Raw genomic sequence first — 27,598 nt, 5'->3', positions numbered from 1 at the left:
GTACATAATGTGTCTACGTAATGCTAACAAAATGCCCATCACATTGGAAGGTTAGTCATATAGGCTCATATCTTCAGTTCTCTGCTCTGCCAAATTTTGGCTACACCGGGTGTATATAACCTTAAGAACACGAGTTACTAAAGTCAGTGCAAAGTCACTAATCTAAACTAAACTAATTAAACTAAGTCACTAAAGTCAAAGTCATTGCAAAGCTCCAGGTACCGCATGTTAAGGGGGTCTGAATGGTCTAATAACTGGGCATTCAGTGATGCCCAGTTCTTACAGCGTCCCTGGAAACACAAACCGAAACTGTCTCTATTTTCCGCTTGTTACAACTTGTAATAAAGTTGTTATATCTTGGCTTAACGTGTTTATGACGTATTGGAACGTTGTTACAACTTGCTATATTGGTTGTTATAACTGGTTAGGAGGTGTTAAAACTTGTTCGAATGTTGTACCAACGGCTTAGTTTCGGTGTGTGTTTGGCGGGATGGAGTCACGACCCAGTTCCTGCCATATGGGAGGCCCATTAACAGCCTACGGTCCCTACTCACCCGATTTAACTATCTTAAAGTCACGCGGAGAATTTATTGCTTCAGTTCCTTCCCTCCATCTTTTTTCCCCTTTGTTATGTCTTTATTCCTATTTTATCTCCAAGACAAAATCATAGCTTCCGGACGTTTTTTTATTGTCATTTTTTTTCCTTCATTGCAAGTCACTGACCTGGTCGAGGACCGGGCCGCGGGGATGCTAAACCCCGTAATCATGGCACGGTAACTAACCACTGCTCGACAACATATGTACTCGGCTACAAGAATTTTTTACCTTATTTTTGTAATTTACAAAGTAATACGTAAATTTGTAAATTTTTTAAGTCCCCCCCCCTCCTTCCCTCCTAGTGTGGGTTATCTTGAGATGATTTCGGGGCTTAGCGTCCCCGCGGCCCGGTCCTCGACCAGGCCTCCTTTTTGTTACACACCTTCAGGAAGCAACCCGTAGCAGCTGTCTAACTCCCAGGTACCTATTTACTGCTAGGTAACAGGGGCATCAGGGTGAAAGTAAAGCTGCCCATTTGTCTCAGCCTCTACCTGGGATCGAACCCGGAACTTCAGGACTACGAATCCGAAACGCTGTCTATTCAGCTGTCAGGCGTCCTGACAGCGCCTGTAACTATATTTCCCTCCATGGTTGGAAGGAAAGATCCGTGTTGGAACCGACTTGTAACGTCTGGCAGCGCTGATGGTTCACCATACTGCTGGTTGTTGTTGTTGTTAAAGATTCGCTACCTGGAACAAAGTTCCAAGTAGCACGGGCTATGGTGAGCCCGTAAATATACTGCTGGTGGGTTCTCTCTCTCTCGACGTCCGCTGGTGCACTTCCCCGCTCACGCCTGCCTGTTTCACCAACCCGTACACTAGTGTCATCTGTGGCTCCACCTCGAAGCCTTCCTCACAGTTTCAAAGCATTCCTCTCTCTCTCTCTCTCTCTCTCTCTCTCTCTCTCTCTCTCTCTCTCTCTCTCTCTCTCTCTCTCTCTCTCTCTCTCTCTCTCTCTCTCTCTCTCTCTCCCCCTCTCTCCCTCCCTCCCTCCCTCCCTCCCTCCCTCCCTCCCTGCTCTGTCCTGTCTGAGTTCTGTCCGACACTCTCAGGGAGTTTGTGAGCGCTCTCATATCAAGTTTGTGAGGCGAGATTTGCTATGGCAGAACAAATGCGTGTGTTGCATTATCATGGCCCTTCTCTCCAGACATTTTTCTTGTATTTTTTTTCTTCTGCCTCACTGCCTTAGGTGATATGCATGTAAGGGTGAGAGTTAGCCAACTCCCGCTGCAACCCATTCTCGCACTTGCGTATAGTCAATACTTGGCTTATTAATAAGTGCATATGTGACATGCTAATTTATTGTGAATATTTGAGTTTACCCTGAAAAGCTGAATAGAAAACACTGACCTAACCTAACTTTCTTAGTATGTTAAGATAAGCATCTTATTGCTTCTTAATTACAATTCGTACTTAACCTATACCTATATTGATATTACAGTTTTATAAAAATAATAAAACAAAACTAAAATATTTAAAAAAAATTGTAAAGTAACTCAGGATATTGTCAAAATTTTGTATAAAATCTCTATTGTTTAATAAAACTGAAAAAGAAATTCCAAATATTAAAACTGGTGTATAGCAAATTTATAGGAAGAGTTTGTACCTTGAAAACAAAATGTAATTGGGAATGTACCACATATGTACTTGTTAATATGCCAAATATTGACTATAAGCAATAAGTCATATATGTACTGTCTTGTGCGAGAGCGGGTTGCCCAAGATACCTCAAGCATTTACTCTCTGGATCGTGACACAGAGGCGCTGGAACCGGAAACTGGCCACTCTTGGGTCTTTAATTTGCTTAATGAGTTTCTCACCCACCTCCTTCAGGTGCCCTTCCCCCCCTCCCTTCCAAGGCGCCCATGGTTTCGGAGCCTATTGGCACGAACCTGTAACACTGTTCTAGGTCCGTGTACTTATTAGTGTTCTGGGTCGCCCTGAAGGAGGCCGCCCCGCCACCCTCAGCTGTACTGTGAGGTAGACAGGCATCAGCCAAGGTAGACGCCACACGTGTAGTCCCACACAACCTGACTATCGTCCCTCCATGGCTGCAGAGTGACTCCATCTGGGCGCTCGTGACTGCTGTCGGGTCTGTTCTTCAGAGGTTCCCTTTCTGCTGGACACCCAGCTGTAGCCAAACTTCTTTTGATGATGTCAGTGACTTCTTCATGTCTAGCAATCTTTCCCTCTAACTTACGACGGATAAGACCATAACTGACGTATCGGTCTGCCTACACATAGTCGCACATACACCTACCACAGTACTGACACCAATTATTATCTCCACAGATAATTATCTCCGCCAATTATTTTCTCCACAGTACGCCAGCATGAGTGAGTCCTCAACCACGCCCACGACTCCCGAAGGAGAACCCTCAGATGCCCACGAGACACCAGCGCCCACCCTCATCACGCCCACCATTTTGCCCAGTGTGCTAGCAACGCCCACGATCTCGCCTACCACGCCCACGCTATTGCCCAGCGCGTCAGCCGCGCCTCTGGTCTCGCCCGCTATAACTGACACGCCCTCCATCGCCATTAGTGTGTCAGCCACGCCCACCACCCCGCTCACAACCCCGCCCACCATGTCAGCCACGCCCACCACCGAGACATCAACTGAGGTGAAAACCAGCGATATTGTATTATATGGCTATTGTTCGTGATATTCTTTTTAGAAGTATGAGTACTGTGGGTAGTAATGATAGTACTTGTTATTGTTTGAGAAGTTGCTGGTTTCAGGAATTCCTCTTTGTCAAGTTTGGTCGATTCCTGTTAGTATTTTGTAAGTAGTGGTCATATCACCTCTTTTTCTTCTCTCTTCTAGTTTTGTATGTTTGAGGCCTGCAGTCTCTCCTCGTAACTCTTTGTTTTAAAGTATCGGAAGCCATTTTGTAGCACGTCTTTGCACCTTTTCCATTTTATTGATGCGCTTCTTGAGATATGGGCACCGTACAACTGCTGCATATTCCAATTTTGGTCTCACAAAAGTCATGAACAGTTTCTTTAACAGTTCGCCATCCATGTAATTAAAAGCGAGTCTGAAGTTGGAAAGCAACACATACACTCCTCGCACAATGTTCTTTACGTGTTCCTCTGTTCCTTGTTCCTCTGTTTCACTGTTCCTCTGGTGACGGTCTACTCTCCAAAACCACCCCCTAGGTCTAATTCCTTGTTAAAGAGTTCTGTAATTCCTTACCGGATAATGTCCCTGTGATTGGTCCACGAAGCCCTGTTTGCGAGTGCATGCATGTGTGTGTGTCTGTGTGTATTTTGTATAAATAAGCAGGTTATTTAGTAATATCTTAAATATATATATATATATATATATATATATATATATATATATATATATATATATATATATATATATATATATATATATATATATATATATATATATATATATAATCATTAAGTTAAGTATTTAAGAAAGTAGCAACACTGAAATTATTTCCTGTCTCCTCCATAACAGACGGACAGTGTCACCTCTCCCAGGCCGCCATTGCCGACGTCAACAGACAGTCCTAAATGTAGTGAGTCCACTGACTCCTCGTTAATAGACAGCCAGGAGGCAGTGGAGGAGGTGGTGAACAGCCAAGTGACAGACAGCCAGGCGGTGGACAAGCAAGCGATTGCCAACCAGGTGATAGACAGCCACATGACAGCAAGTGAGGTGACTGTCGACTCAGCAGTGGGAGAAAGAAGGGAGAAGGAAAGCCAGTCAACAGAGAGTCAGACAACAGAGACTGGGGCAACAGAGACCGAGGCAACAGAGACCGAGGCCAGAGAGACCGAGGCCAGAGAGACTGAGGCCACAGAGACTGAGGGAACAAGCAGCAGCAACAATAGCAGCAGCACGCAGGCCAACATCCTTCAAGGCTACGTAATGGTTCCCATCCTCACCCCGTACTACGACCCCTCAGGTGAGAGAAAGTTATGGCAGGAGGAAGAGTGGGGGGGGGTTAAATTATTCATTTTTGCGAGCAAGAGGATGGAACAAAGTAAGAAATAAGACAGTGGGGACACTTGTTTACACCCAAAACAATAGGTTCCTGAGTGTTGTGCATGGCTGCCAAGCTAATCATTAGTAAAGGAACAAATCAAAATGGTTGTGAATTTTCTCGAGTCACTTTTCATGGGGGATTGATGTCAAGGTTCTATCGTTACAGAAACAAGTGACAGATATGAAAGTTTACACTACATGCACAATGATATTACCTTAAATAAAAAAAACGCTATATATCTATGTGAGAAAAATATTGAGGCTATATAATAGGATCGAACCTGTGTCTCAGTATGTTTTTTTTTTGCTTATCATGAAACGATTAATATTGTCTTTTATATCACTTCATGTGTGTATGTAGGATTGATGAGCGATATATATATCACCTCTGCCCACAATATATGTGGGTAAAGAATAGATGTGCAATAACATCTGTGAACATGATGTGATTCAGGGGTAGACCTGTGCTACACCACCTCTCTACATCTGGTGGGTAAGGGTGAAGATGTGCACATCCCATGGCTGTAGATGGACGTGTGCACATCCCATGACTGTAGATGGACATGTACACATCACACGAATGTTGATGGACGTGCACACATCCCATGACTGTAGATGGACGTGTGCACATCACACGACTGTTGATGGACGTGCGCACATCCCATGACTGTTGATGGACGTGCGCACATCACAACGCATCTGCTCCTATCCCCCATGGTTATAAAGGACTTCTCTCATGGTCCCTACCCGAGTCTTACGCCTATATGAAAGACAAGTACTGTGCTTGAGGAACACATGTCCCCGCGTCACGGACAGTCGGGAGTAACACATTGTCTTGCCTGTGTCCACGTGTTGTTTACACATTGGAGTGGAGTGTTAAATATTCATCATTTGGCGCAGTGCCACTGTGGTGAGGGCGGAGAATGGAGAGGAGAGGGAGAAGGTGAAACAGAACAAGAAAGGGGAATGGAAAGGTGCAAAAGGATGATGAAGGGGTACAGGAAAGTGGAGAAGAAAGATGAGCTAGTGAGGACGAAATCGAATTTAGACGAGTCACAGTGATAATGAAAAGGGAGAGAGAGAATAAGAAAAACGAAGAAAATACAGAGAAGGAAGGGTATATAGGGGAAGGGGGAAGGAATGCGCTCTGTTCTATTTCTGTTTCTTCAGCAGCAGGTGGTGTGGGGGACAAATGTGGTTCCTTGCAAGCTGCCACCCCTCTTACTCTCTCTCTCTGGATTCCAGCCATCTCCTTGCTCTGACTCGGCCCCTCCCTGGATCTCAGCCACCCTCTTACTCTGGCTCAGGTTCGTCCCGACTTCCGGGCGCCCTAACGGGACGACGCCCCCTCCTCCAGGATGCTGCTTGGCCGGCGTGTGCTCCCCGGGGACCTCGGGGACTCAGCGTGTCTCGCTCCAACATTCGTCGTTGATCTCAAACATTTTCTGGGGGGATATTTATCGTCTTTCGATGATACACGACTTAGAAAAAATGATAGTCGTGTCCCCGTGCTGGGCCGAGCGGGGAGTCTAGAGGTATCTTGATGCGACGTTCGGGGCTGGAGGCGGAATGGGTACCTGGATTGGTTTGATGGCCTGCCCCGGGAGATTTCTGTCCCCCCTCCCTGTGGAGAGGATTGTGCAGGGGAAAAAGACGAGGGGGGGATGTTGAGGCGTATGAGACGAAGGGGAGGGTGAAGGAATGGTGAGAGAGGTGAGGTGAGGGATGAGAGACGGGGAGATAGGTGAGGTGAGGGTGAGAGACGATGGGAGACGTGAGATGAAGAGTGAAACCTATGGGTTTCACTCCTCATCTCACTCCCATATCCTATGGAAGATGTGAGGTGAAGAATGATAGAACAGGGTATAGGTGAGGTGAAATGTGACAGACTAGGGCATATGAGAGAGGTGAGGGATATTAAGCTAGGAGGCAGGTGAAGTGAGTGAGAGGTTAGAGGAACGATGAGGTGAGAGGCTAAAAGTGAAGTGAGGTGATGGGTGAAAGGCTAGAGCAGAAGTGGGATGAGGGGTGATACATGGTTGGAGATGTGAGGGCCGAGATACTAGAGCTAGAGATGATAGGGATGAGAAAGATGGGTGAGGTTCTAGAGGTGAGGAGTAACAAAGGGAGAGGTGAGGTGAGAGAATGAGACAAGGTCACGACCTTCGGAGTGACCACGTCTACCCCCCAAATTTCTGGATAGGAAGTTTTGACTTTTCACCCCCGTCAGCCTGAAAGCATTTAACTATAATAATTGCAGAGTGATTCTGCTGATCATTCTGCTGTGTTTTCTGTGGAGAAAACCATGCCCGCGGCTGAATATGCAGTTAGCAATACCGGACCAAAGTATTGTTAGTTAGCCATATCCTGGTCCTTCGGTCCTTCTCTTTTCTGTCTACTTCTGATCTCTGTGCCACTCTCACAGGCACCCTATGCCACTCTTCCTCGCTGTGGCACTCCAGCCATGTGATGGTCGCACTGGATATTTAACCTGAAGCCTCGTGTTAAGACCACCTTGTGTCTTGTCATAAAACGTAAACTATTTGATGAATCGACACATAGATGCGTCCCTTGCGTGTCTCATCACTAGGAGGCACAAGTGTACTCATAACCCAGTTACGAGACGACATGTTGTCCACGTGTGGTAACTGGGAGGCGAGACGTGGACAACAAACACCCTGATCACCACACTGAGTGACCTGTCAGTCTAGGCTTGCGCCCCCTCGTTGGGTCATCGTGCCTGGCAACTCATTTGTTTTGAGTCAAAACATTTCCTTGCGCGTGATTACCTCCTGGGGTGTGACATCGCCCAGGGTCTATAAGAGCTTCCTTCATTACTCCTGGCTACAGTTTCTCCAGAAGAGAAGTATTGACACTAAAGTACACAGGTTAATGACCTCATTTGGTCAACGTTCCAAAATACACGGCCTATAACTAACCTCATACATCTGTTCTTCCTGTTACTCTCATTCACCGGATGACATTATTTGTGCCCTAGGGCACAGTGCTTGCAACACCGCTTTTCCTCATTCTCATATCAGATATGGACAAAAATACAAGTTACAACTTCGTGTCATCATTTGTAAACAATGCAAAATCAGCATGAAAATTACTTCCGTAGAAGACCTTTAAAAACCACAAGCTGATATCAGTAAAGATTTCGATTGGGCAACAGAAAAATAACATTATGTTTAGCAGTGATAAATTATAGATTCAGTACTTGAATTTGGTAAGAATTAAGAACTTACGCTCTAACGTTTACTGAGCATAATAAAATAAATATAGCATCACCCAGGAAAATGATACGGTGGCTTATAAGAACCTTCAAATCCAAGGATTCCACTACAATGTTTCTAATATTCAAACCACTTGTGCTGTCCCGCCATGAGTTCAGTTCAATACTCACTTACCCTTTCAAAACCGGAAAGATTTCTGAAATAGAGGGAATATAAAGAACATATACAGACTAATCATGGAGAGTCACTTCGTCCCTGCAAGGACGAAAAGGTTAGTACATCTAGGTGAGCAAACAGACACGCACACATCGAAGCCTTGAACTTTGGTGGCGCAGTAGGTAGACCTGCGGGGCTGCTGCTTGTATGGTCTGTGGTTCAAGGCTCCGATGGTCCAAGTGAATAAGATGTTATAATCCATCTATTATTTGATTGGGACGTGTTACTTAACGATTTTAGGCTAGGGTGTTAAGGTATTATTGTATCCAAGCATGGAGACCTCATCTTCAGAAAGACACATCTGCTTTGGAGAAAGTTCAACACTGGGCGACAAAAATCCTCCTGGAACTAAGTCGACTCTCATACCAGGAAGGGTTGAGGGCCACAGGACCAACAACACTGTAAACCAGACATGACAAGGCGGATCTCATCGAAACATTTAATATACTGGACAGTTTGGAGGATGTTGATCCAGACCACTTCTTTAAAAGGTCGAATGTAACATACCCAAGGAGCAACGATTTCAAACTCAACAGGCATCAATGTTGGACAGAAAACAGGAGAGACTTTTTCACCCATAGGTTTATAAACCCATGGAACCGCTTACCTGACAAAGCAATAAATTCCAGGATAATACTGCAATTTAAACTCTAGCTGCAAAAAAAAAAGATCACCCAATCAATTTGAACTCCAGCTGCAAATAAAAAAATGGGGGACTTTTGACAAAACGCTGGCTTCCTGTCCCCGTCGAGGCTAGTAGAGAAATGATGCTACCCCGGAAGTAAAAGTTGCAAGTAGCACAGGCTACGGTGAGCCCGTAGTGGACTTACCAATTACACAGGGCTGTAATTGCTCTGGGATGACCTTCAGGTAAATTCAAGTAAGTAACATGACCCGTTCAAAGTCCGCGCTCATGTTCCCCAGATGGCAGCACCTGACATACCTACTCTGAAAGCCAGTTCATGATTTTATTATGGCTTTACTGCAGCTTAACACATATTTACACGCACCCTTCAACTTTACCTTATTAAAAAAAAAACATACTTAGTAATGATTCGTTGACATCTAGCAGTATAAATGATAGAAATGGTTGTAAATAACGCAAGATCGTATCTGAAACCGGTCACCTACATTCCGTTCTCTGTTACCAGCTGCTGCGTAGTTCCCCTCGGCGTGTACTCCCCTCAGGCTGTATATACTTCCCCTCTTCCTAGGACCGGCTCCTTGTTACAACGCACGTTCCGTTTGCTGTCATAAATATTCAGTGGAGAGTTGAGAACAGTTTGTGTGTGCGTGGGTGCTGCTGTTGATGGTGATATTATTATTATATTTGGGGGACGACGGGGCTTGAAGAGTGACCATCCCGCATCCTTTTTGCTCTGTGTGAGTCGAGGTGGTTGTCAGTCGTGGTTGTCAGTTGTCACACTGAGACTTGGTGGTTGTTATTCGTCATGTGTGAGTAGTTGTGGTTGTCAGATCACACACACACACACACACACACACACACACACACACACACACACACACTTGAGTTGTGATGGTTGTCAAGGCTGTGAGTCTTGGTTGGTTGTCAGATCATCAAGCTTGTGAGTCATTGTGGTTGTGGGTTGTCATGCTGTGAGTCAAGGTAATTTTCAGTCATATTGTGAGTCATGGTGGTTGTGAGTCATTACACCGTGAGTCGTCGTGGTTGCCATTCGTGCTGTTAGTCTTTGTTGTCTTTGTTGTGTTATGACTGATAACCACAACATCTCACCGAGATGTTGTGGTTATCAGTCATAACACCGTGAGTTATGGTGGTTGTCAGTCGCCACACTGTTAGTCAAGATGGTTGTCAATCACCATACTATTAGTCAAGGTGGTTGTCAATCACCACACTGTACTCACCTAGTTATGCTTGCTGGGGTTGAGCTCTGGCTCTTTGGTCCTGCCTCTCAACTGTCAATCAACTGGTGAGAGTCGTGGTGGGGGTTATCACCTGTCACATCTAGCCATGGTGGTTGTCAGTCGCCACAAGTACTAGTACTCTGAATCACCAGGGTTTTCAGTCATCACACTGAATTGTTATGGTTATCAGTTGTCACACTATAATTCAGTGTGGTGGTTGCAGCCATCACACTATTGAGACCTGGTGGTTGTCCCTTGCCATGCTGTCATGACTGACATCATGAGGAAAAAACAAAAAAGTGTAAAACATTGAGACATTTTCTTTTTATAATCAGCTAATTTAATCATCTAATTAATTATAATGGTTAATTAATTATAATGGTTCTGTATAAATGTCTAGCAAAATAATTTGTTCAAATGGATTCTGCAAAATTGATCATACTCACAAAATTTTAATAAGTGTTAGAACTTATCCTGAAAACTTGACAAATTATAATATTTAAAATAAATGCTATTATTATCTTAGTATTAATGTACAAGTTTATATAATCATCTAAATGTTATTTTATTACTTCTGCACTAGTATTTATGTATTTATTTATTTATTTATATACAAGACGTTACATTGAGTTTATGAGAGTACATAGCATGATGTGTTTACATTCTTGTAAAACCACTAGTACGCACAGCATTTCGGGCATAATAGCTTAAAGGTGAACAAAGTTTGAGAGCTCACCATTACTTGTGTTTACAGTGTTATATGGGTACCCAGTGGTGGTAGCGAGTCAACAGCAGCAGCAGCAGCAGCAGCTCCACCACCAACCACCACCTCCCCACCAACACTGTTATGGCAAGAGAAAAAAGAAAAAATACCAGCGTCGACGTCATGCAGATGCCTCAACTGGAGTAAGGAACTTAATTTATTGTTATAACGTTTGTACTAAACGTCAGTAATTCTTATATTACCTGCTTAGAAAATTCAATTTCTGTTGAGACAGTTTTCACAGTTTTTGCTAACTTTTCAGTTATGTTCTATTCTGCCAAAAACATACTGGCTTACTAGTATAATTCTGGCAAAAAACAATTGCTATAAAGAGAAATAATATGCTCAAGCCTTGTATGCTCTCTTTGGCTACATTGATAAATTGACAAATAATTAACCAGTTTTCATCAGTTTTAGAAGTTTTAGTCTTCTTGTGTGTTGCTAATTAGTATTTTGGACTATAATTTATTGTAATAATAATAATAACTTATTATTATTGCTTGGCTTGACAAGTTCGCAGTTATTGAGAGAGAGCTTGATCATCTGTAGTGTGATGTACATTATATGCTAGCTTGTAGGCTGTAGGCAACTATGGGCGGGTTCCTCGTGTAGTTCTCATGAAAAGCAGGCCAAAGTACTGGCTATGAGTATAGATCATCATTCAGAATTATCTATAAAGAATCAATTCATAAGTAAAAGTTGGATAATAATTATTATTATGATATCATATGGCTATTGTTCGTGATATTCTTTTTAGAAATATGAGTACTTGAATAATCTTTAAAATGCTCATTGAATCACTTTTCAAATAACTGTGAAGCATATGCATACTGTGTATTAAATGCCTCCTTGTTGATTCCTCATTAAAACCTTATTAATATTTTATACTATATTATGCACAGTTACAGAATTGTTTTCATTTATTACAGGAGAGTTACTTGGATCCGCAGTTATATACTGGTGAGCCATTTGTAGCAACACCAGGTGGCTATGTGGTACCTATAGAGGCAGCTGCATCTGTTTGCCAGGTTCATGGCCTTCAGTATGTAACCCCAGCCTTCCACCAGCACCTTCCTGATGAAGGTTTTGTATCTGTCCAACACTCTCCCTACCTCCCTGAAGTGGCCCCAGAACCACCACCTGTAGAGGTACAGCAGTCTGAAGATGCCAGCCAAGAAGATGCATCCAAGACAGTCTTCAGTGATTTACAGGATAAGGAGCGACGACAAATAGAAGAAATATTGCATGAACGCGCAAAAGCAGACAAGTCAGATTCCACTGAATCTTCAGATTCGGGGGTATCCGAGTCAGAAGAGGTAGCTGCAACTGAGCTTTCTTGTGATGAACTGGAGACTTGTAAGAAGCAGACCTCTCAGGCAACAAATCCAAATGTGGGTGATAGTACAGAAGAGCACACTGGTGTAAATGCCAGTACACTACCATATAGTGCAGAAGAGCACATTGATGTAAATGCCAGTACACTACCATATAGTACAGAAGAGCACACTGATGCAAATGCCATTACACTGCCATGTCAAGTAGGAATATCAACAAATGGGTTAGAAAGACTAACACCAGAAACTGCATCTCATGGAGGTATTTTTGAGTGCACTGTTCAAGAAGCTGGTACTGGTGAATTTCATAATGCTCAACTTCATGTTACTGATGGAAATTCATTAATAAATGTAGACTCCAGTGAATATGGCAAAGAATCACTTGTAAAAACCGATACACAAGACTTTCTATGCACAGAAGTTCAACAAGAAGTTTTGTTTGATGGTTCCTGCTCATCTCAAAGTCAAGTAAATAGTGATAAAGCTGATAGCTTGCAAAGAAGCTGTCAAGAAGTAATATCTTTATCAACTGGTACAGACACTGATACTTGCAATCGTGTATCAGATGCAGGACAACTCGGTGCCGAACTTCAAACAAAAGGGGAATTTGAAGCTGTAGCCGAGTTACCGAATGAAAACCAAGTACAACATGACAAAGTTCCTGAGAATGAAACCAATTATTTACAGCCTTGTGCAACTAATGTTGGCAAAGAATTTGCAAGTATTGATGAATCTACTGTAGACACATTTGTTGATATTACTGACATACCAGAAGTTAAAGAATTTGAAAGAAACATTTCAGAAAGTGTTTTAGAAATAAAGTCAGATGACTCATTTACTACATTGGTGAATGAAAGTAACAATCTCCCAACCACAACCACAATACACGAAAAATCTGAAAGTTACGCAAATGTTTTAAGTGAACAATTACCAGAATGTGTCCCTCCTCATGAACACTCCAAGAAAGAAGTACCATCAAGTAATGAAGACATTAATATTGATGCTCAGTGTTATCAGAAAGAAATACAGGCTCAAAATGTCTCTTTAATTTTTGACGGTCAGACAGATGCCACTGTTTGCCAAAATATAAAATGTACTTTAAATAATGGAGGTACTGCTGAAAATAGTATAAATCATAAAAGTTTTAAAGATCTGAAAGTCACAGAAGCTGTCAAGAGGTGGATCAGAGACGTAACTCCAGAAAAAGCATTTACTTTGTCTAAGGAAATTCAGACTCTCCTGCTAGCAGAACAAGACATTTTGGGGGAAATGGATACAGAAGATGAGTATATTGAAGATGGGATCTCAGCTGATAATAAATCCATCATTGTTATGGAGTCAAAAAACGTGAAAGGCAACCCTTTCGTTGCAGCATCCAGTGAAGCCCCTGTTTTGGGAATGGATAGCTGCAGCAAAAGGGTTGCTGTACTGAATAGGATACAGGGTACCACTCCCGATTCTTTGGAAGAATATGATGGTGCTAGTACCATCAGCAATCTCAGCTATGATCACTTGTATTCAGAGGCATCATCTAGCCATCCTGCCTCAATCAGCCATAGCTTTGATGATGATGAAGGGGATAGGCTTATAGAAAATCCAGATATGTATAATCCCTCTGCATACACAAAGTATTATCAACTGGGTGTAGAACTGGATGACACACTTATTCCAGTATCACCTGTTAATGATCAAAGGTCAAGTGGGTCCACTCTCATTGCTCAAGACAAGTCGGATAACATTAGCGAGTGTGGATCCGAGGATGTGGAAACTATACCACATAAATATGATGTAGTGGCTCTTCCCTCAGATACCTCTCCCATGTCCCTGGCTACTGAGATACTCAAAGCAAAAAAATTACTGAACAATATGGCTCACATAGCAGGTGTTCAGCAAGATATGGCAATGGCAGAGCAGCACTTTGGTAACCCAGATATTTACCTGAAGCATTATAATGCTGCAGCACGTGGTGAAGTGGGTGACAGTGGCGTGCAATCAGAAGAGAGCAGTGATGAAACAGAGGCTTGTAGTAATATCAGCAGCAGCGGTGTTGGGTCATCACTGACCTCCACACCAGCAATTTCTCCAGCTCACCAACTTTCTGGCAGACCTCCTCTTCAGTCATACCCACTACAAAATGTATCTGTTAGAGAAGGGCCAGTTCCATGCAAGACAGTATGCTGTGCTGTTATGTGAGCAATTTAACTACATAGTGTAGGTTCTGCTCCATCTTGTTAACCCTGTGGCGTGGAAGGCAGGCAAAGGGGGCATCTCCCCCTGCCCCCGCCCGCTCGTGCCTTACAGGGAGAGACTTCTGGGCGGGGAACTGCCCAGACACCAAGGGTACAACGCTTAAACTGCTGTGAACTGTGGTCCTTTGGGATTACATGCTCACCTATTTAATTTGTAAGTGCACATGGCTGACTAAAACAGTCTGTGCAAATGTGTGTACGTTGGATGCAATACGAGTAGCAAGTCAGTGCAAGGTTGCTGTAGGATAGTGTCCGTAAGTCACACAAGAACTGTGCTTTTGGTGCTGTGGCCATTTGAGCCAAAAAGCCGTATGGCCTAACTTGGATTGCACTGCACTTTGATTCTGCAGGCTTGTAAGGGTCGTTATCCACAGTCTTAGAACTTTGTGCACCTTCAACAGGTGTAGAAATTGTTGTTGTCAGACAGTGGATGGTTTCCCTCTCAGGTTTGTGGGTATGAGCTCGACAAAGTCACATCACCCAGAATCGCTTCATTCTCATGCAATGTCATTGTGATAGGCATAGTGAACCCTATAGATAGCCGTTATTTATTTTTAGACATGTGATGTTTTAGTCGTTATTGTAGAGATGTTATACCCCTGTGCATTTACATGTCATTTGGGTAGTGTTGATGGTAGGTAGCATTTTTGGCTGCTGAGATGAGTGTAGGTGTAGGTAGGCCCGGTGCCTCAAGAAGGTGCTTAGGATTGGACAACACAGAACTATATTTATCATTTAATAAGAATGTTGAATCTTAAATTTAAAATACATATTGCATCATTCTTCCTCTACAGACATATGTACTGTACCTTATTTATGATAACAGCAAAAATATTAGGAATATTATTATCATAATATCAAAATTCATAAAACTGTGTTTCTAAAGCCTAATCATCAAGCATCCTACCATTTTGTTGACACAGCTGTATGTTGAGACAGCAACTCTCCACATCACTCTAGATGCCTCCTTCGTTGCAATTGTTGGATGTCGACAGAGACCCATTGCTGTTTAAGTTAATTTGCTTAGCACACAGCAATAGTTTGACTATGCATGTCACTTCATCTACTGCGGTTATGATTTAAAGAGTAATGCTTTAACAGATAATCTCCCATAAGGTAGAGAAGAATGTGCTTAATTGTTAAACAATGAATTGCGAGAAATGGGTGTTCTTGTACGACAGTGAGTTTGAGTTGTTGTTTGTTATAGCTTATATACAATGGAACTAAAGTTGACCTATTTTTGCTGATGCCTGTTTCCAGGTTTTTACCTCTTGTTGTAACGTAAATGAATTGCTGACCAAATGCACTCTCTTTTTGCATAACTTCAGCCGTTGTAAGCAATGGACATTGATCCTGATGCCTCTGTGACTTAAAAAGACTGTGGCAGCTTGACTGAAGTACCTTGGCTGTGTTAAACATGTTATTTCATAATTACAGATCATTATTTCCTTTATTTTCACAGAAATAAACCAGAGATCAACAGTGTCGTTTGTCAATATCCACTAATGCCATACAACTTAATATTCCATAGATATGACTGGTTGCATCCTCTATGGTTATTTGCCAAGGCTGTTGGATTGTTGTTTTCTTTTTGTAAATATAGAATCAATAAAATTTGTTGTATTTAAATGAAGTTCAATAATCCTTGAAAAGGTTAAACAGCAGTAATTTTTTAGGGATAACCAGTAAGATGCTTAATCCAGACAGTTTGTTCAGTTTCTTATGTATAATAATTGTGTGTTCATCTTTTGTCAGCTGTGAAGTACTAATGAACTTCATCTGAGAGTTTGATTGTACTGTATATGTTCTGCACTATGCTATTACTTACTTTGTACTCTTTATGAATGACTTATATCTGCCACTTTTTTCAAGTACATTTTGTCCAACTCATGGCATCATAATATTTTCCAGACTGTTTTCCGGCTGAATATGCTGTATAGTATCTCCATGAAAAAATTAGCATGGCATACAATAATATACTATCTATCTTGAAATTACCTTTTCATGATCCACATATAATAATGAATTCATCTCAAAATTATTCCTTCAAAACTTTAAAGAAAACTTCTGATACTTCTCTTCCTTTCTGAAATCTCCACTTGTGGGTGTTGATATCCTAAACACATTTATTTTAATGTTAAAATTATTTTATTTGTTTTTGTAAACTTTGTAAAAATCAAGATATTTATAGTATAATATAAATCAACACAACATGGATTTGTTAAAAACCAATCCTGCCCTACAAATTTACTCACATTTTTTAAAAAGGTAACCAGCTACTTAGACAAAGGCCTTCTGGTGGATGTAGTATACATGGTTTTTGCTAAAGCTTTTGATAAGGTACCACATGAAAGATTGGCAAGGAAATTACAGGCCCATGGAATAAATGATAAAATATTAGAATGGATAAATCAATGGTTGAAGGAAAGAAAAAAAAGGGCCGTGCTAAATGGAAAAAAATCGGAATAGAAAAATGTGTGAAGTGGGGTACCACAAGGGTCCATTTTAATACCTACACTTTTGTCATATACATCAATGACATAGACAAGAATATTACAAACCACATCTTCAAATCTGCAGATGACACAAAGATTTATGGTAATGTGGGAAATGATAACAATATTGAAACCTTACAAAGAGATCTACATGAAACCCTCAGATGGTCAGAAAATAGGCAAATGCTTTTAATATCGACAAATGCAAGACCATGCATATGGGGCAAAACAACCCATGCCACGTCTATCAAATTAATAGCATTACATTACAGCAGATTGATGAAGAAAGGGACCTTGGAGTCAAGATTCACAACTCATTAAAAGTTGTACAACAGGCGAGTGCAGCAGTCAGAAAAGCTAACCAAACTCTTGAGATAATCAAGTATACTTTTTACTGTAAGGAAAAGATGGTAAAGGTTCAACTGCATAAATCTCTGGTGCACCCCCACTTAGATTACTGTATCCAAGCATGAAGACCTCATTTTCAGAAGGACATAGCTGCTCTGGAGAAGGTGCAACACCAGGCAACAAAAGTTATTCCAGAGCTGTCATCTCTTGTATCAGGAACGCTTGAAGGCCACTGGGCTAACAACACTGAAAACCAGGCACGACAGGGCGGATCTCATTGAAACTTATTAAAATACTGAACAATTTAGAGGCTGTTGATCGGGATATTTTCTTCAGAAGGTTAGATGTAACACAAACATGGAGCAACGGTTTCAAGCTCAACAAGCCACAATGCAGGACTGAGAACAGGAGATGCTTTTTTCACCCACAGGGTTATTAACCCATTGAACCGCCTACCCGCCAAAGCTGTAAATGCCAAAACTTTGCTGAATTACAAAATATACCTGGAAAAGATCATCAAGGCAAATCTAGGTAACCTTCTCCAGCAACTCCGTAGAACAATATTTTTGTTATAGATACTAATCGTTATTTGTTGGTATGCGTTCGCTACTTAAACTATCATGTACTGTATTTATGTAAAATCTCCCTGTTTCTTCGGACATGGAACACGGAACCTTACACGCTCTCTGATTTACTGTTTAATAGAGATTCACAAATAAGCTTATGATTGTATACGTTATCAAAAAGGCAGTGACAAAGTTAATTTTGCATTTTAATCACAGAGATTAGATCTTAGTGAGATAGGAAAGATATTCATATTTTAAAGAAGGATTTTTGAACCATCGCTCTCCCTATCGATAGAAATTAACTTTTTTTTTTGTTATTATTAACAAGCTTAGGTATACACAGTAATGTGCTGCTACCCTATTCTATATGAAAGATTACACAGTGTATATCAAAAACTAGCTATAAGTTCATTAAATATTCCCATCTCACAGGATGGTTAGTTATACATGGAATCAGGGGATAAAATACCAGCCTCAATAAAAAAAAAATCAACTGTGACAAACAAGAACACCACTTACGGGCTATTCATGCCCGTGCTACCTTTTGGGTGGCTTAATCCTCATCAATCAATCACAAGAAACAAGGGATACATCTCCCGTCACGCAGGGTCCAGTCGCACCTCCACAGATCTCCAGTATCATCTATTGATACTGTTAATGGTTCAAGAGGACTACCACTTATGGGCCTACCTCAAGGTAACAATCAGGTGAGAACATAAAATATAAGGCTGATCTATTAGCCTCCGTTAGCAAAATCCGGGTACAGCATAAGAATATCTTCCAATATTCCTAAGTGTATGAAGTAATTACAGAGTTCAAAGTACCTTATACCATTTGGTCTGAAGTCACTTATAACAGGGCAATCACAGATATAGTGTTGGTGAGTATGTCCCAGCTCTTGTTCACATAGTTTACAATTGGAATATTCACCATTGGGGGCTATTCATTACCTGCAGCCACCTGCGATACATATCAATATCCTAGCCTAATTCTGGCAATTACAATGTCACACTGTCATTGTGACACTAGTGGAAGTTTTATGCTGTCCGTTCATATAATTCTCGATTCTAAACATGTTTACTTAGTTTAGTTCATTAATTATGCACCCCATATATCATCTTGTGGGCGGTAGTGGAAAAGGTTACAGAGGCACATAAACATGTCATAGCTCTTTATACTCTTGCTTTCTGGCTTTTGTGTGTCAGTGACTGCTCTTCTGTCTTCCCTAATTTCCTAAAATATTGCGACTTTGACAGAAGAGATTGGAATGCCCATATCCCACTCAACTTCAGGCTTATCACATTCAGTTTTAGCTGCCTTGTTTGTGTCATCATGCTGGACAACACCTATATGAGAAGGTATCCATACAAATGAGACTTTGAAACTCCTACTGTTTGCAATAATAATGTTGTTTATAATGGAAGTTACAACTACAACCTTTTGAAGATCAATGCTAATTTTATCTAGATAATGTAATAAACGAAAGTTTTCTATGTCAACAGAAAGGCAGAAATATAAGCTACACTTTAAATACTTGTCATAAATATAACTGAAGTGAAAGCGAAGATATATGCATTTGATACTGTACAGTTTCTTGATGGCTTGCTCTAAGAGTGTGAAGCCCTTCACACCAGCCTATAAATTGTGTAATTTATTTTCATATATGCTAATTAACCTTAAAATCTATGTCAGAAGGAAGGAAGATGTAGACGTTAATGTGACAACATTTCAAGAAATATCTCTCTCTTTAAAGTTAAATAATACAATCCTATCGCCGGTGTCCGGACACATGAAAGCTACTTAGGTATCAGTGGCCAGCCAGGTGGAGATCACAGGCTGTACAATACTGATAAATTAAGTAATTCGCAGAGATACGTTGATAAATATTAATGTTTTATATTTTATTAAAAATACAGATATATACTTTGTTTCATACGTTAAATGTAACAATATTTCAGTATATATTATATAAGCATAGTATATATAATTCAGTATATACAATATATAATAAGAGTGTCAGACCACGGAGGAAGAATTGAAACGAATTTCCTTTAGTACTTTCTTATATTAATACATCTTCAGAGCGAACCATTCCTTCCGAAGATGTATTAATATACGAAAGTACTTAGAGCATTCTATTGTGGTTTTAATATTGAACAATTATACATATACGAAACAGACAAATCTGGTGTCCGAAATAGTAAAAATATTAGTGTGCGATGTGATCAATGTAAGGGGGATATTGGGTGTGCCTCGTATCCCCTACAACAACAACAAGTTCGAGAGCGATGAGGCCGCCACCTACTAGCTTCAGGATGTCGTCGAATCTAAATCAACAATATACTACCGCCGCTACTTTCTCGGAAACGTAAGTACCTGCCGCTTTACTTCTCTCACCCTGCCTAGCCTGGCCTGGCCTGACCTGACCTGGCCTAGCCAGACCTGACCAGACCTGACCTGGCCTAGCCTTACCTAGCCTAGTCTGACCTGGCCTAGTCAGACCTGACCTGGCCTAGCCTTACCCAACACTAATCACCACACGTGACAGCCCAAACGAATCGCAAATAAGTACACGTAACAAGTCATATGCCCGGACACTCTTTCACCTTGGGGACTGAGTGGTAACTATTGTATAGAAGAGCCGGCTCCCTGAGAGTGGTAAGAGGGCGTGATAAGAGGCTAACGTGTGGTCTTGAAGGAAGTCGATAAAGCAGACAATTTTCAAAAGGAAGGGCAGCATAACGAGCAGACAGGAATGGACAGACAGTCGGTTATCCCATAATGTGTAATACGCCCCGCACAGCATGGGTGGAGTGGGGGGGGGGGGATTGTAGCAGGGCACAGTATGGTGATGGTGCGGGTGAAGTACACACCCACTGAATTCCTGCCATCAATAATTGTTTTCATAACCATTAGAACAATGGCATCCCTCCAGCCACCATCCTTCCACTGACCCCCTCCTCTGGTCCTCCACCTCAGACAATAACCCCCCACACCCCCTCTCCCTTCCAGACATCAGCATGTCAAAATCAGTACCATAATGTGTTTAAACTATTTAAACTAAGTCATTGTGTATCTCAAGGTATCTTAATTCATTTGAAAGTGTACATGTGCATTCGTTCATATACTCGCCTAATTGTGCTTGCTGGGGTTGAGCTCTGGCTCTTTAGTTCCACCTCTCAACCATCAGTCAACAGGTGTACAGGTTTCTGAGCCTATTGGGCTCTATCATATCTACACTTGAACCTGTGTATGGAGTCAGCCTCCACCACATCACTTACTAATGCATTCCATTAGATATAATCATATATGATTACACATAATCATAATCATTCTATACACATAATCATATATGTGTACGTCAACGTATACATACATGCGTATATATACCTCATATTAAAATACTGATAAACGAATGACCATGAACAAATTCATTTATAATTGTAGCATTATATATAATTTTAATAGACTAATTACGTGTTTATACATTTGAATGGTCCAGACAGGTGGCCAGCCTTGGACATATACACTTCTGGTAGGCACAATGACCTCATGTTAGACCCTTGATAGATTATGTGAGAGAGAGAGAGAGCTGGGGCAGGGAGGTGTGTGCCCCAGGGAGATAATCCATGCCCATGCCCCGCCTCGAGGTCAGTTCTCGAGTCACACCAAGAATAACAATCGAGCAAGTTGTCCTGACCAGGATGTGGCATATTAGGGAGGGTTGAGGAATAGGAAGCCTGTCTGATAGGGCTCTTGGCAAGCAGCTCTCCCTCAGTCTACCTATCTATATGGAAGAAATGTATCTAGGCCCTCCTCCCCCCTGCCTATTCTCTCTCCCCCACCTTTCTTCCTTCATTTCCTCCCTCCTTCCCTCCCCCTCACTGGTGAGAGAGTAGGAGTGTGAGAGTGGTTAGAGAACTCGTAGTTCTCACGCTCGTGAAATTGTCTGCGACCCTGGAGGAGTAGAGCGGAGGGGGGGGTGAAAGTAGGTGACGATGGAGGAGTAGAGGGGAGCATTATATGCAGTGAACGTAGGTGTCTATGGAAGAGTACATCATAGAGGAGGGTGAAAGGAAGGTGACGATGGAGGAGGAGAAGGGAGGGGGTGTGAAGGTAGGTGATGATGGAGGAGTAGAGGGGAGGAGGGGGGCAAAGGTAGGTGTCTATGGAAGAGTACATCATAGAGGGGGGTGAAGGTAGGTGGCGATGGAGTAGAGCAAATGGGGTGGGGGTTGAAAGTAATCCTGAGTTTAATTTTTTACTTATATATAGTGTCACCTCGGCTTACGAATGAATATTTATGAACTTTTCGGGTTACGAGCCTAATTTCTTCGAAAAATTTGAATCGGGTTACAAACTTTGCCTAGGGAAAGGAGTTTGTTGATATACGTATGGGCTGACCTAGCGCGTGGTGGCATGGTGATCGCGCCTCAGTTTACCAGTGTCTCCTGCCTAGTAAGTATCGCGCCTGAATTCTTTGTAAAGCATTACATTTGTTTTGGGATTTTTGGCTATTTGAACATAAAATTTGTTATGATATATCTTGCCATGAGTCCCAAGAAAGCCAGTGGTAAGGTTCAAGCCAAGAAAACACATGTGAGAATGACCATAGAGGAAAAACAAGAGAGCATTCATAAACATCAAAATGGTGCACAGGTTGTTGAACTAGCTAGGCAGTACAACAAATCTATGTCAACAATATGCACTGTACTTGCTAAGAAAAAGGACATTATGAACATTAAAGTGGCAAAAGGCATATCAACAATCCCGAAACAAAGAACACAAACACTTGAGGATGTTGAAAAGTTTTTATTAATTTGGATACACAACAAAGAGTTAACAGGTGATAGCATTTCAGAGGCCATCATTTGTGAGAAACCAAGGCATTTGCATGAAGACCTTTTAAAGAAAACCCCTGGAACGAGGGGGAAAAAGATGAATCAAGTTTGAAAATGTGAAAAGTTTGTGTGACAATAGAGCCTCGTGGAAAACTTTTGCTGTGGTCATTACCTGGTGGAATGCACCCAGGATGGAGTATCAGGGCTATACATCTTTTAAATCATAAAAGTAATAAACATTTCCCATCAACCTTACAAACCATATTAACCTATTTTCATGTATTTCCCCCATGTGCATTTTAACAAAGTTACTAAATTGCCTTTATCATTCTGTAAAATTTCAATTACAGTATACTGTATATAATTTTGTTAGTATAAATGGACTGAATATTCTGAAATCACTATTAATTTTACAATTTCAGATTCAAAGGTGGTCTGGACACCCAATTTGGTCAGACAGGTGAAGAGAGGATTTAGGATAGTTCGAAGAGATGAAGATGGTCACAATTGTGTTTGAAGAGGCAAACGCCCCCCTTTGCTCCTGACATTATGTTCAGCCTATTGACCCCTGCACACCTAACACAAGGTAGGTTGAAAACTCCTCCTTCATGTCATTGGTTCATTAGCCAGAAACTTAGGGCCCATGCAGGAATATCCCTACAAAAAAAAAAGTGGCCCCAACAATGCATCCTCCAAGTCTGGAGGATGAGCAGGAGCATTGTCGAGAAGCAGGCCCTTTAGTGTCAAACTTTTCTCTTGCAGATATTTTTTGATGGCAGGGCAAACCACTCTACATCACAGTTTTTCTGCACGTTATATATTTTTTAAAACTCTTGGATTTTCGGAATGATACACGAGCAAGGGTTTAATTTTCAAATCGCCACACAGCACAAGAGTTAGCCTATCCAGACACAAGTTAGCCCAAGTTAGCTTGTGTCCGGGCAGTGACGTCTCCTCTTGGGTAATGTATGTCCTCTTCGGCAATTTTTTCCAGAATAGCCATGTCTCCTCACAATTAAACACTTGTTGTGGAATATATCCATCAATACAGTATCTACAAAATCTTCAAAATCACGAACAAATCTTTCAGCCCCTACTTTGTCTGAGCTGGCACCCTCACCATGCCTCACAACACTATGAATACCACGTCTTTTTTCAAAATTTCTCAAACCATCCCCTACTCACCTTAAACTCTTTCGTATCTGCAAAACTCGTTCTAGGGGTTTTCTTTATAAGATCTTGCATGAAGATTTCATTGTTGACCAAACCACACACTGGAAATTGAATAGACGACGACATTTCGATCCGTCCTGGACCATTATAAAGTCGATTGTGATGAGATGAGGGAAGCAAGAGCATTAAGTAGGCAAGAGAGAGAGGTGAGGAGATGGCAAGTATGTACGTATGTACATGAATAAAACATGTACATATTTATACATAACGTGTGTAAATAGTGTAATAAACACAATAACAGTATTTTGGGAGGAGGAATGTTGGCGAGTAATGTGTTGGAGGAGGGAGGGAGGACTGGCAGGGTGTGGCAGCTCACTCATGTTTTTTGGGCTCACCATACCAACATAGTGGATCGTTATGGTGAATACATACGTAGATGGGTATATACAATGTGTGTATATAGTGTAATAACAGCAAAAACACTGTTTGATTGTAGAATATGTCGCATATATGAGGCCCATAATTTTGAGCATAGCGATGTTCTATACTTTGAATTATATAAATTCCACAAATTACACACTTTTAAATAATATTACAGCAAAAAAAAGAAGAAATGAATGAGAAACTTCAAAATAATTGCGCAACATTTTATTCGCAGCAACTGCCGTCGCACGGGGTGGTGGGGCCGACAGACCCCCATCGCTCCAACGCTCAGCGCCCATAATTTGCTCAACTTCCCAGCTCCATCGCAGCTAAAGTAAGTCACATACAATATTTTTTGTTTAGTTTCCCCGTGATCAGACTCTGCATTTTAACAATATAAGAAGAGAAAAAAAATTTTTGGAAAGAATTTATTTCTTGTGCACCAGGGTGTTATTTGGAGACAGAGCAGTTCAGTGGTTAACTACTAAATTTTTTTTTCTCCCACACACGCACCCCCCTAGGAAGCAGCCTGTAACAGCTAACTCCCAGATACCTATTTACTGTTAGGTAACAGGGGGTCATCCCCTTTTGTACAAAGAATCTGCTAAAGCTTTTAGGGCTAATCTTTGACACTCGTTTGTCTTTGTCGCCCCATATTTTTTACGTCCGAGTTGAATGCTCTAAGGCCCTTAACTAACTATAGGTCATGTCCCATACTTCTTGGGGAGCTAATCGACACTGCTCCTCTCTTTACATTCCTCTCTCGTTCTGTCTAAACTCGATTATGGCCCTGTTTACTCGTCTGCTTCTCCTTCTACCCTTCACCATCTGGACACACTGCATCATACTGGGTTACGGCTCAGCTCTGGTACCTTTCCTTCGACACCTACCCTAAGCCTGTATGTTGAAACTGGCGTCCTGTTTCTACAGGATCGCCATGATCGCTACTGTCTTCTCCACCTTGCACGGTCCTTACAGCACCCTCACTCTTGCTTATGTCATGCCTTGACCTTTACCCATCCTGTGGTTCCTGTTCCCCTTCACCGCCTATCTCTTTCTGTACGGTTGTCTCTCTTACAAAATGCTCTTTCAGTTTGTGTTACCAATATTTCCCCTCGTGTCATTCTGTCTTTGCCCCTATGGAGGGGTCCCCGTTCCTAAATTCTGTAAGCCTTGACCCACATGACTAAATCTTTTACCCCTCCTACAGTTCTAAATCACCTTTTCCTTGAACACTTTTCTTCACACTTCCACTCTATTTCCGTCTTCACCAATGGGTCTTAAGTCTGCAGACGGTGTAGGCTACTCTGTTGTTTTTCCTGACTGCACCTTTGTGTCTCCTGCCTCCGGAGACTAGCATCTTCATGGCAGAACTTTATGCTATTCTCTATGCTCTTCATCAACTCTTTTCTCGCTGTCAATCCTCCTCTGTGTTTGTAATTGACACTTGCAGTGCCCTCATGGCTCTAGAATCCTTTAATCCAGTCCATCCTTTGGTAGTTGAAATTCAACATTGGCTATTTCTTATCTCCAGTAGATTTAAGACAGTGGAATTTCGCTGGATTCCCACCCATATTGGTGCGTTCTTAAATGAGCGTGCGGACACTGCCGCTAAGGAAGCTATCCGCACCTGTCTCATCTCCCGTAAAGGTATTCCTTATTATGACTTTTACCCAGTTATTCATTTCCCCATTCTTGTCCGTTGTCAGGGTTGTTGGTCTTCTGATACTGGTAACAAATTGCGTGCTCTTAAGAGTAGTGTGTTCCCGTGGCTTTCCTCCTACCACCGTAACCGGTGGTGGGAAACAGCTCTGGCGAGGTTGTATATTGGTCATACACGTTTAACTCACGGGCACTTAATGGAGCGCTGCCCTGCTTCTTATTGTCCAAACCGTTGTCTCTACATGTCCTGACTTCCAGGACTTACGTGTCTTGCTTCCCGACCATCCCTCACTGTCAATTGTCCCTCGATAAAATTCTTGGTAAATTCAATACCTTTGATATTGTTCGCCGTATGCGTTTTTGTTCTTGTATTGGCGACGTTAGTGATATTTAGCGCACTATGATTATCCCACACATTTGATGGTTTGATAATTACTGTACTGTACAGTACTTTGGTTTGGAATGTATCAAATAAAGTTGTTTCATGTACAGTATTCAAATGTGTGAGAAAATCCACTGGGGCTGTGAGATGAAGCGAACCTGTAACAAAGGCATTGCCAGTTGCATACTCTACCACCACTGATGGTAAAAGTCTTACAACTGGATATCTTGTGTGACGGGTTATGGTATCACAGCTATACTGAACCAAGATGGTATGACTCTCCCTCACATAAATGAAAGAAATGCTGCTATTGGCCTTGCAGTGTGTAAGTTGCAGGTGGAAACAAATGAAAATTATCAAATAAATAATTAAACAATTTACTGAAATAGTAATGAACAAAAATAACACATGACAATACTTGACTATCATGTAATGCAAAGGTGAACAAGTTAGTATGACCTTAAATGCAAAAAATAAACTATAAGCAATGAATAAAAGTATGAAGATATACTGGTGTTCTGAAGACAGCTACCATACCACCATGGCATCAGTCACATGATGTTGGCTGGAAGTGGACGACGGGTTAGAGACACCAAGGTGATCCTAGAGCACTAAGGGAGAGATTGCCTCTCCAGGGAGGCAGCGCTCTTTATATAGTCCGGCGGTGATGACTCATCCAGTGTCAACACGAGGTGGACATCTGGTCAACTAGCAAACTGATCGTTGTGGCTGGCGGTGCCTTTGTGTTGAGCTGTACCACTGTCAGTTGAAGGCGGCTAACTGCTTGTTTGTGGGGACAAACTGCCAGTTAGCAGTGGCGCCCGGCTTGCCTCTGAGTCGTACCAGGCCGTGCCAGGCCCTGGGGGGTATGGAGAGGTGGCAGGACTGATGACTCTTCTGGGCTGGTGTAGATGTATACTTCCAGTGCAGAGGCATTGAAGGTGAAGGGAAAAGGCAGTTCCACTGCTATGCAGGGGATTCACGTGACACTTGTGAAGCCACAGAAAGTCTGGAGGCCCTACTGAAGCCAGTCCAAGTCTTAAATAAAACCCCTGAAGTACGCCGGTGAAGGGTAAAGTGAAGGGTGAAGCAAGACCGTATGCCCCAACTTCAGGCACACACAGAAAATCACGTTTTGGTCCCGCCTCTCAACTGTGTATTTGAAGTTGGGGCGTATGGTGTTGAACTGCTTCAGCCTTCACCTGAGTGCTTGTAGGTCTTACGTAAGACGTTGACTCAAGGAGGGGCCTCAAAACTTGCTGTGATTTATGGGGAAATCCGGTTGTAAGACTTTTACAAAGTCAGTAATATACTGTGGTAGAGTATGCAGCTGCCAGTGCCTTGGGCAAGGGTTTACGTCGCCTCACAGCTCCAGTGGATTTTCTGCTTGGTGTATATCAGGTTGTGATTTTGTGTGTGTA

General features: G+C 41.9%; 1 protein-coding gene across 2 annotated transcripts in view; it reads left to right on the top strand.

Annotated features, from left to right (window-relative positions):
• Positions 1 to 27,598, top strand: part of LOC123774794 (serine-rich adhesin for platelets) — a 226,400-nt gene that overhangs the window by 195,572 nt on the left and 3,230 nt on the right. The window contains exons 7-12 of one of the 2 annotated variants that reach the window (XM_069310765.1): positions 2,921 to 3,220; positions 4,072 to 4,522; positions 10,696 to 10,847; positions 11,634 to 20,064; positions 22,960 to 23,123; positions 24,369 to 24,467. In XM_069310765.1, the coding sequence (XP_069166866.1) occupies positions 2,921 to 3,220; positions 4,072 to 4,522; positions 10,696 to 10,847; positions 11,634 to 14,231 (3,501 nt within the window). In that variant the 3' untranslated portion in view covers positions 14,232 to 20,064; positions 22,960 to 23,123; positions 24,369 to 24,467. The remainder of the gene's footprint in view (positions 1 to 2,920; positions 3,221 to 4,071; positions 4,523 to 10,695; positions 10,848 to 11,633; positions 20,065 to 22,959; positions 23,124 to 24,368; positions 24,468 to 27,598) is intronic. The other variant, XM_045769406.2, reaches the window with a different exon arrangement.

Source organism: Procambarus clarkii, chromosome 68, assembly GCF_040958095.1.
Source record: "Procambarus clarkii isolate CNS0578487 chromosome 68, FALCON_Pclarkii_2.0, whole genome shotgun sequence".
In the NCBI taxonomy this organism is placed as follows: domain Eukaryota; kingdom Metazoa; phylum Arthropoda; class Malacostraca; order Decapoda; family Cambaridae; genus Procambarus; species Procambarus clarkii.
The sequence above is the reverse complement of the archived record's forward strand: the minus strand, read 5'-3'. Positions and strand labels throughout refer to the sequence as shown.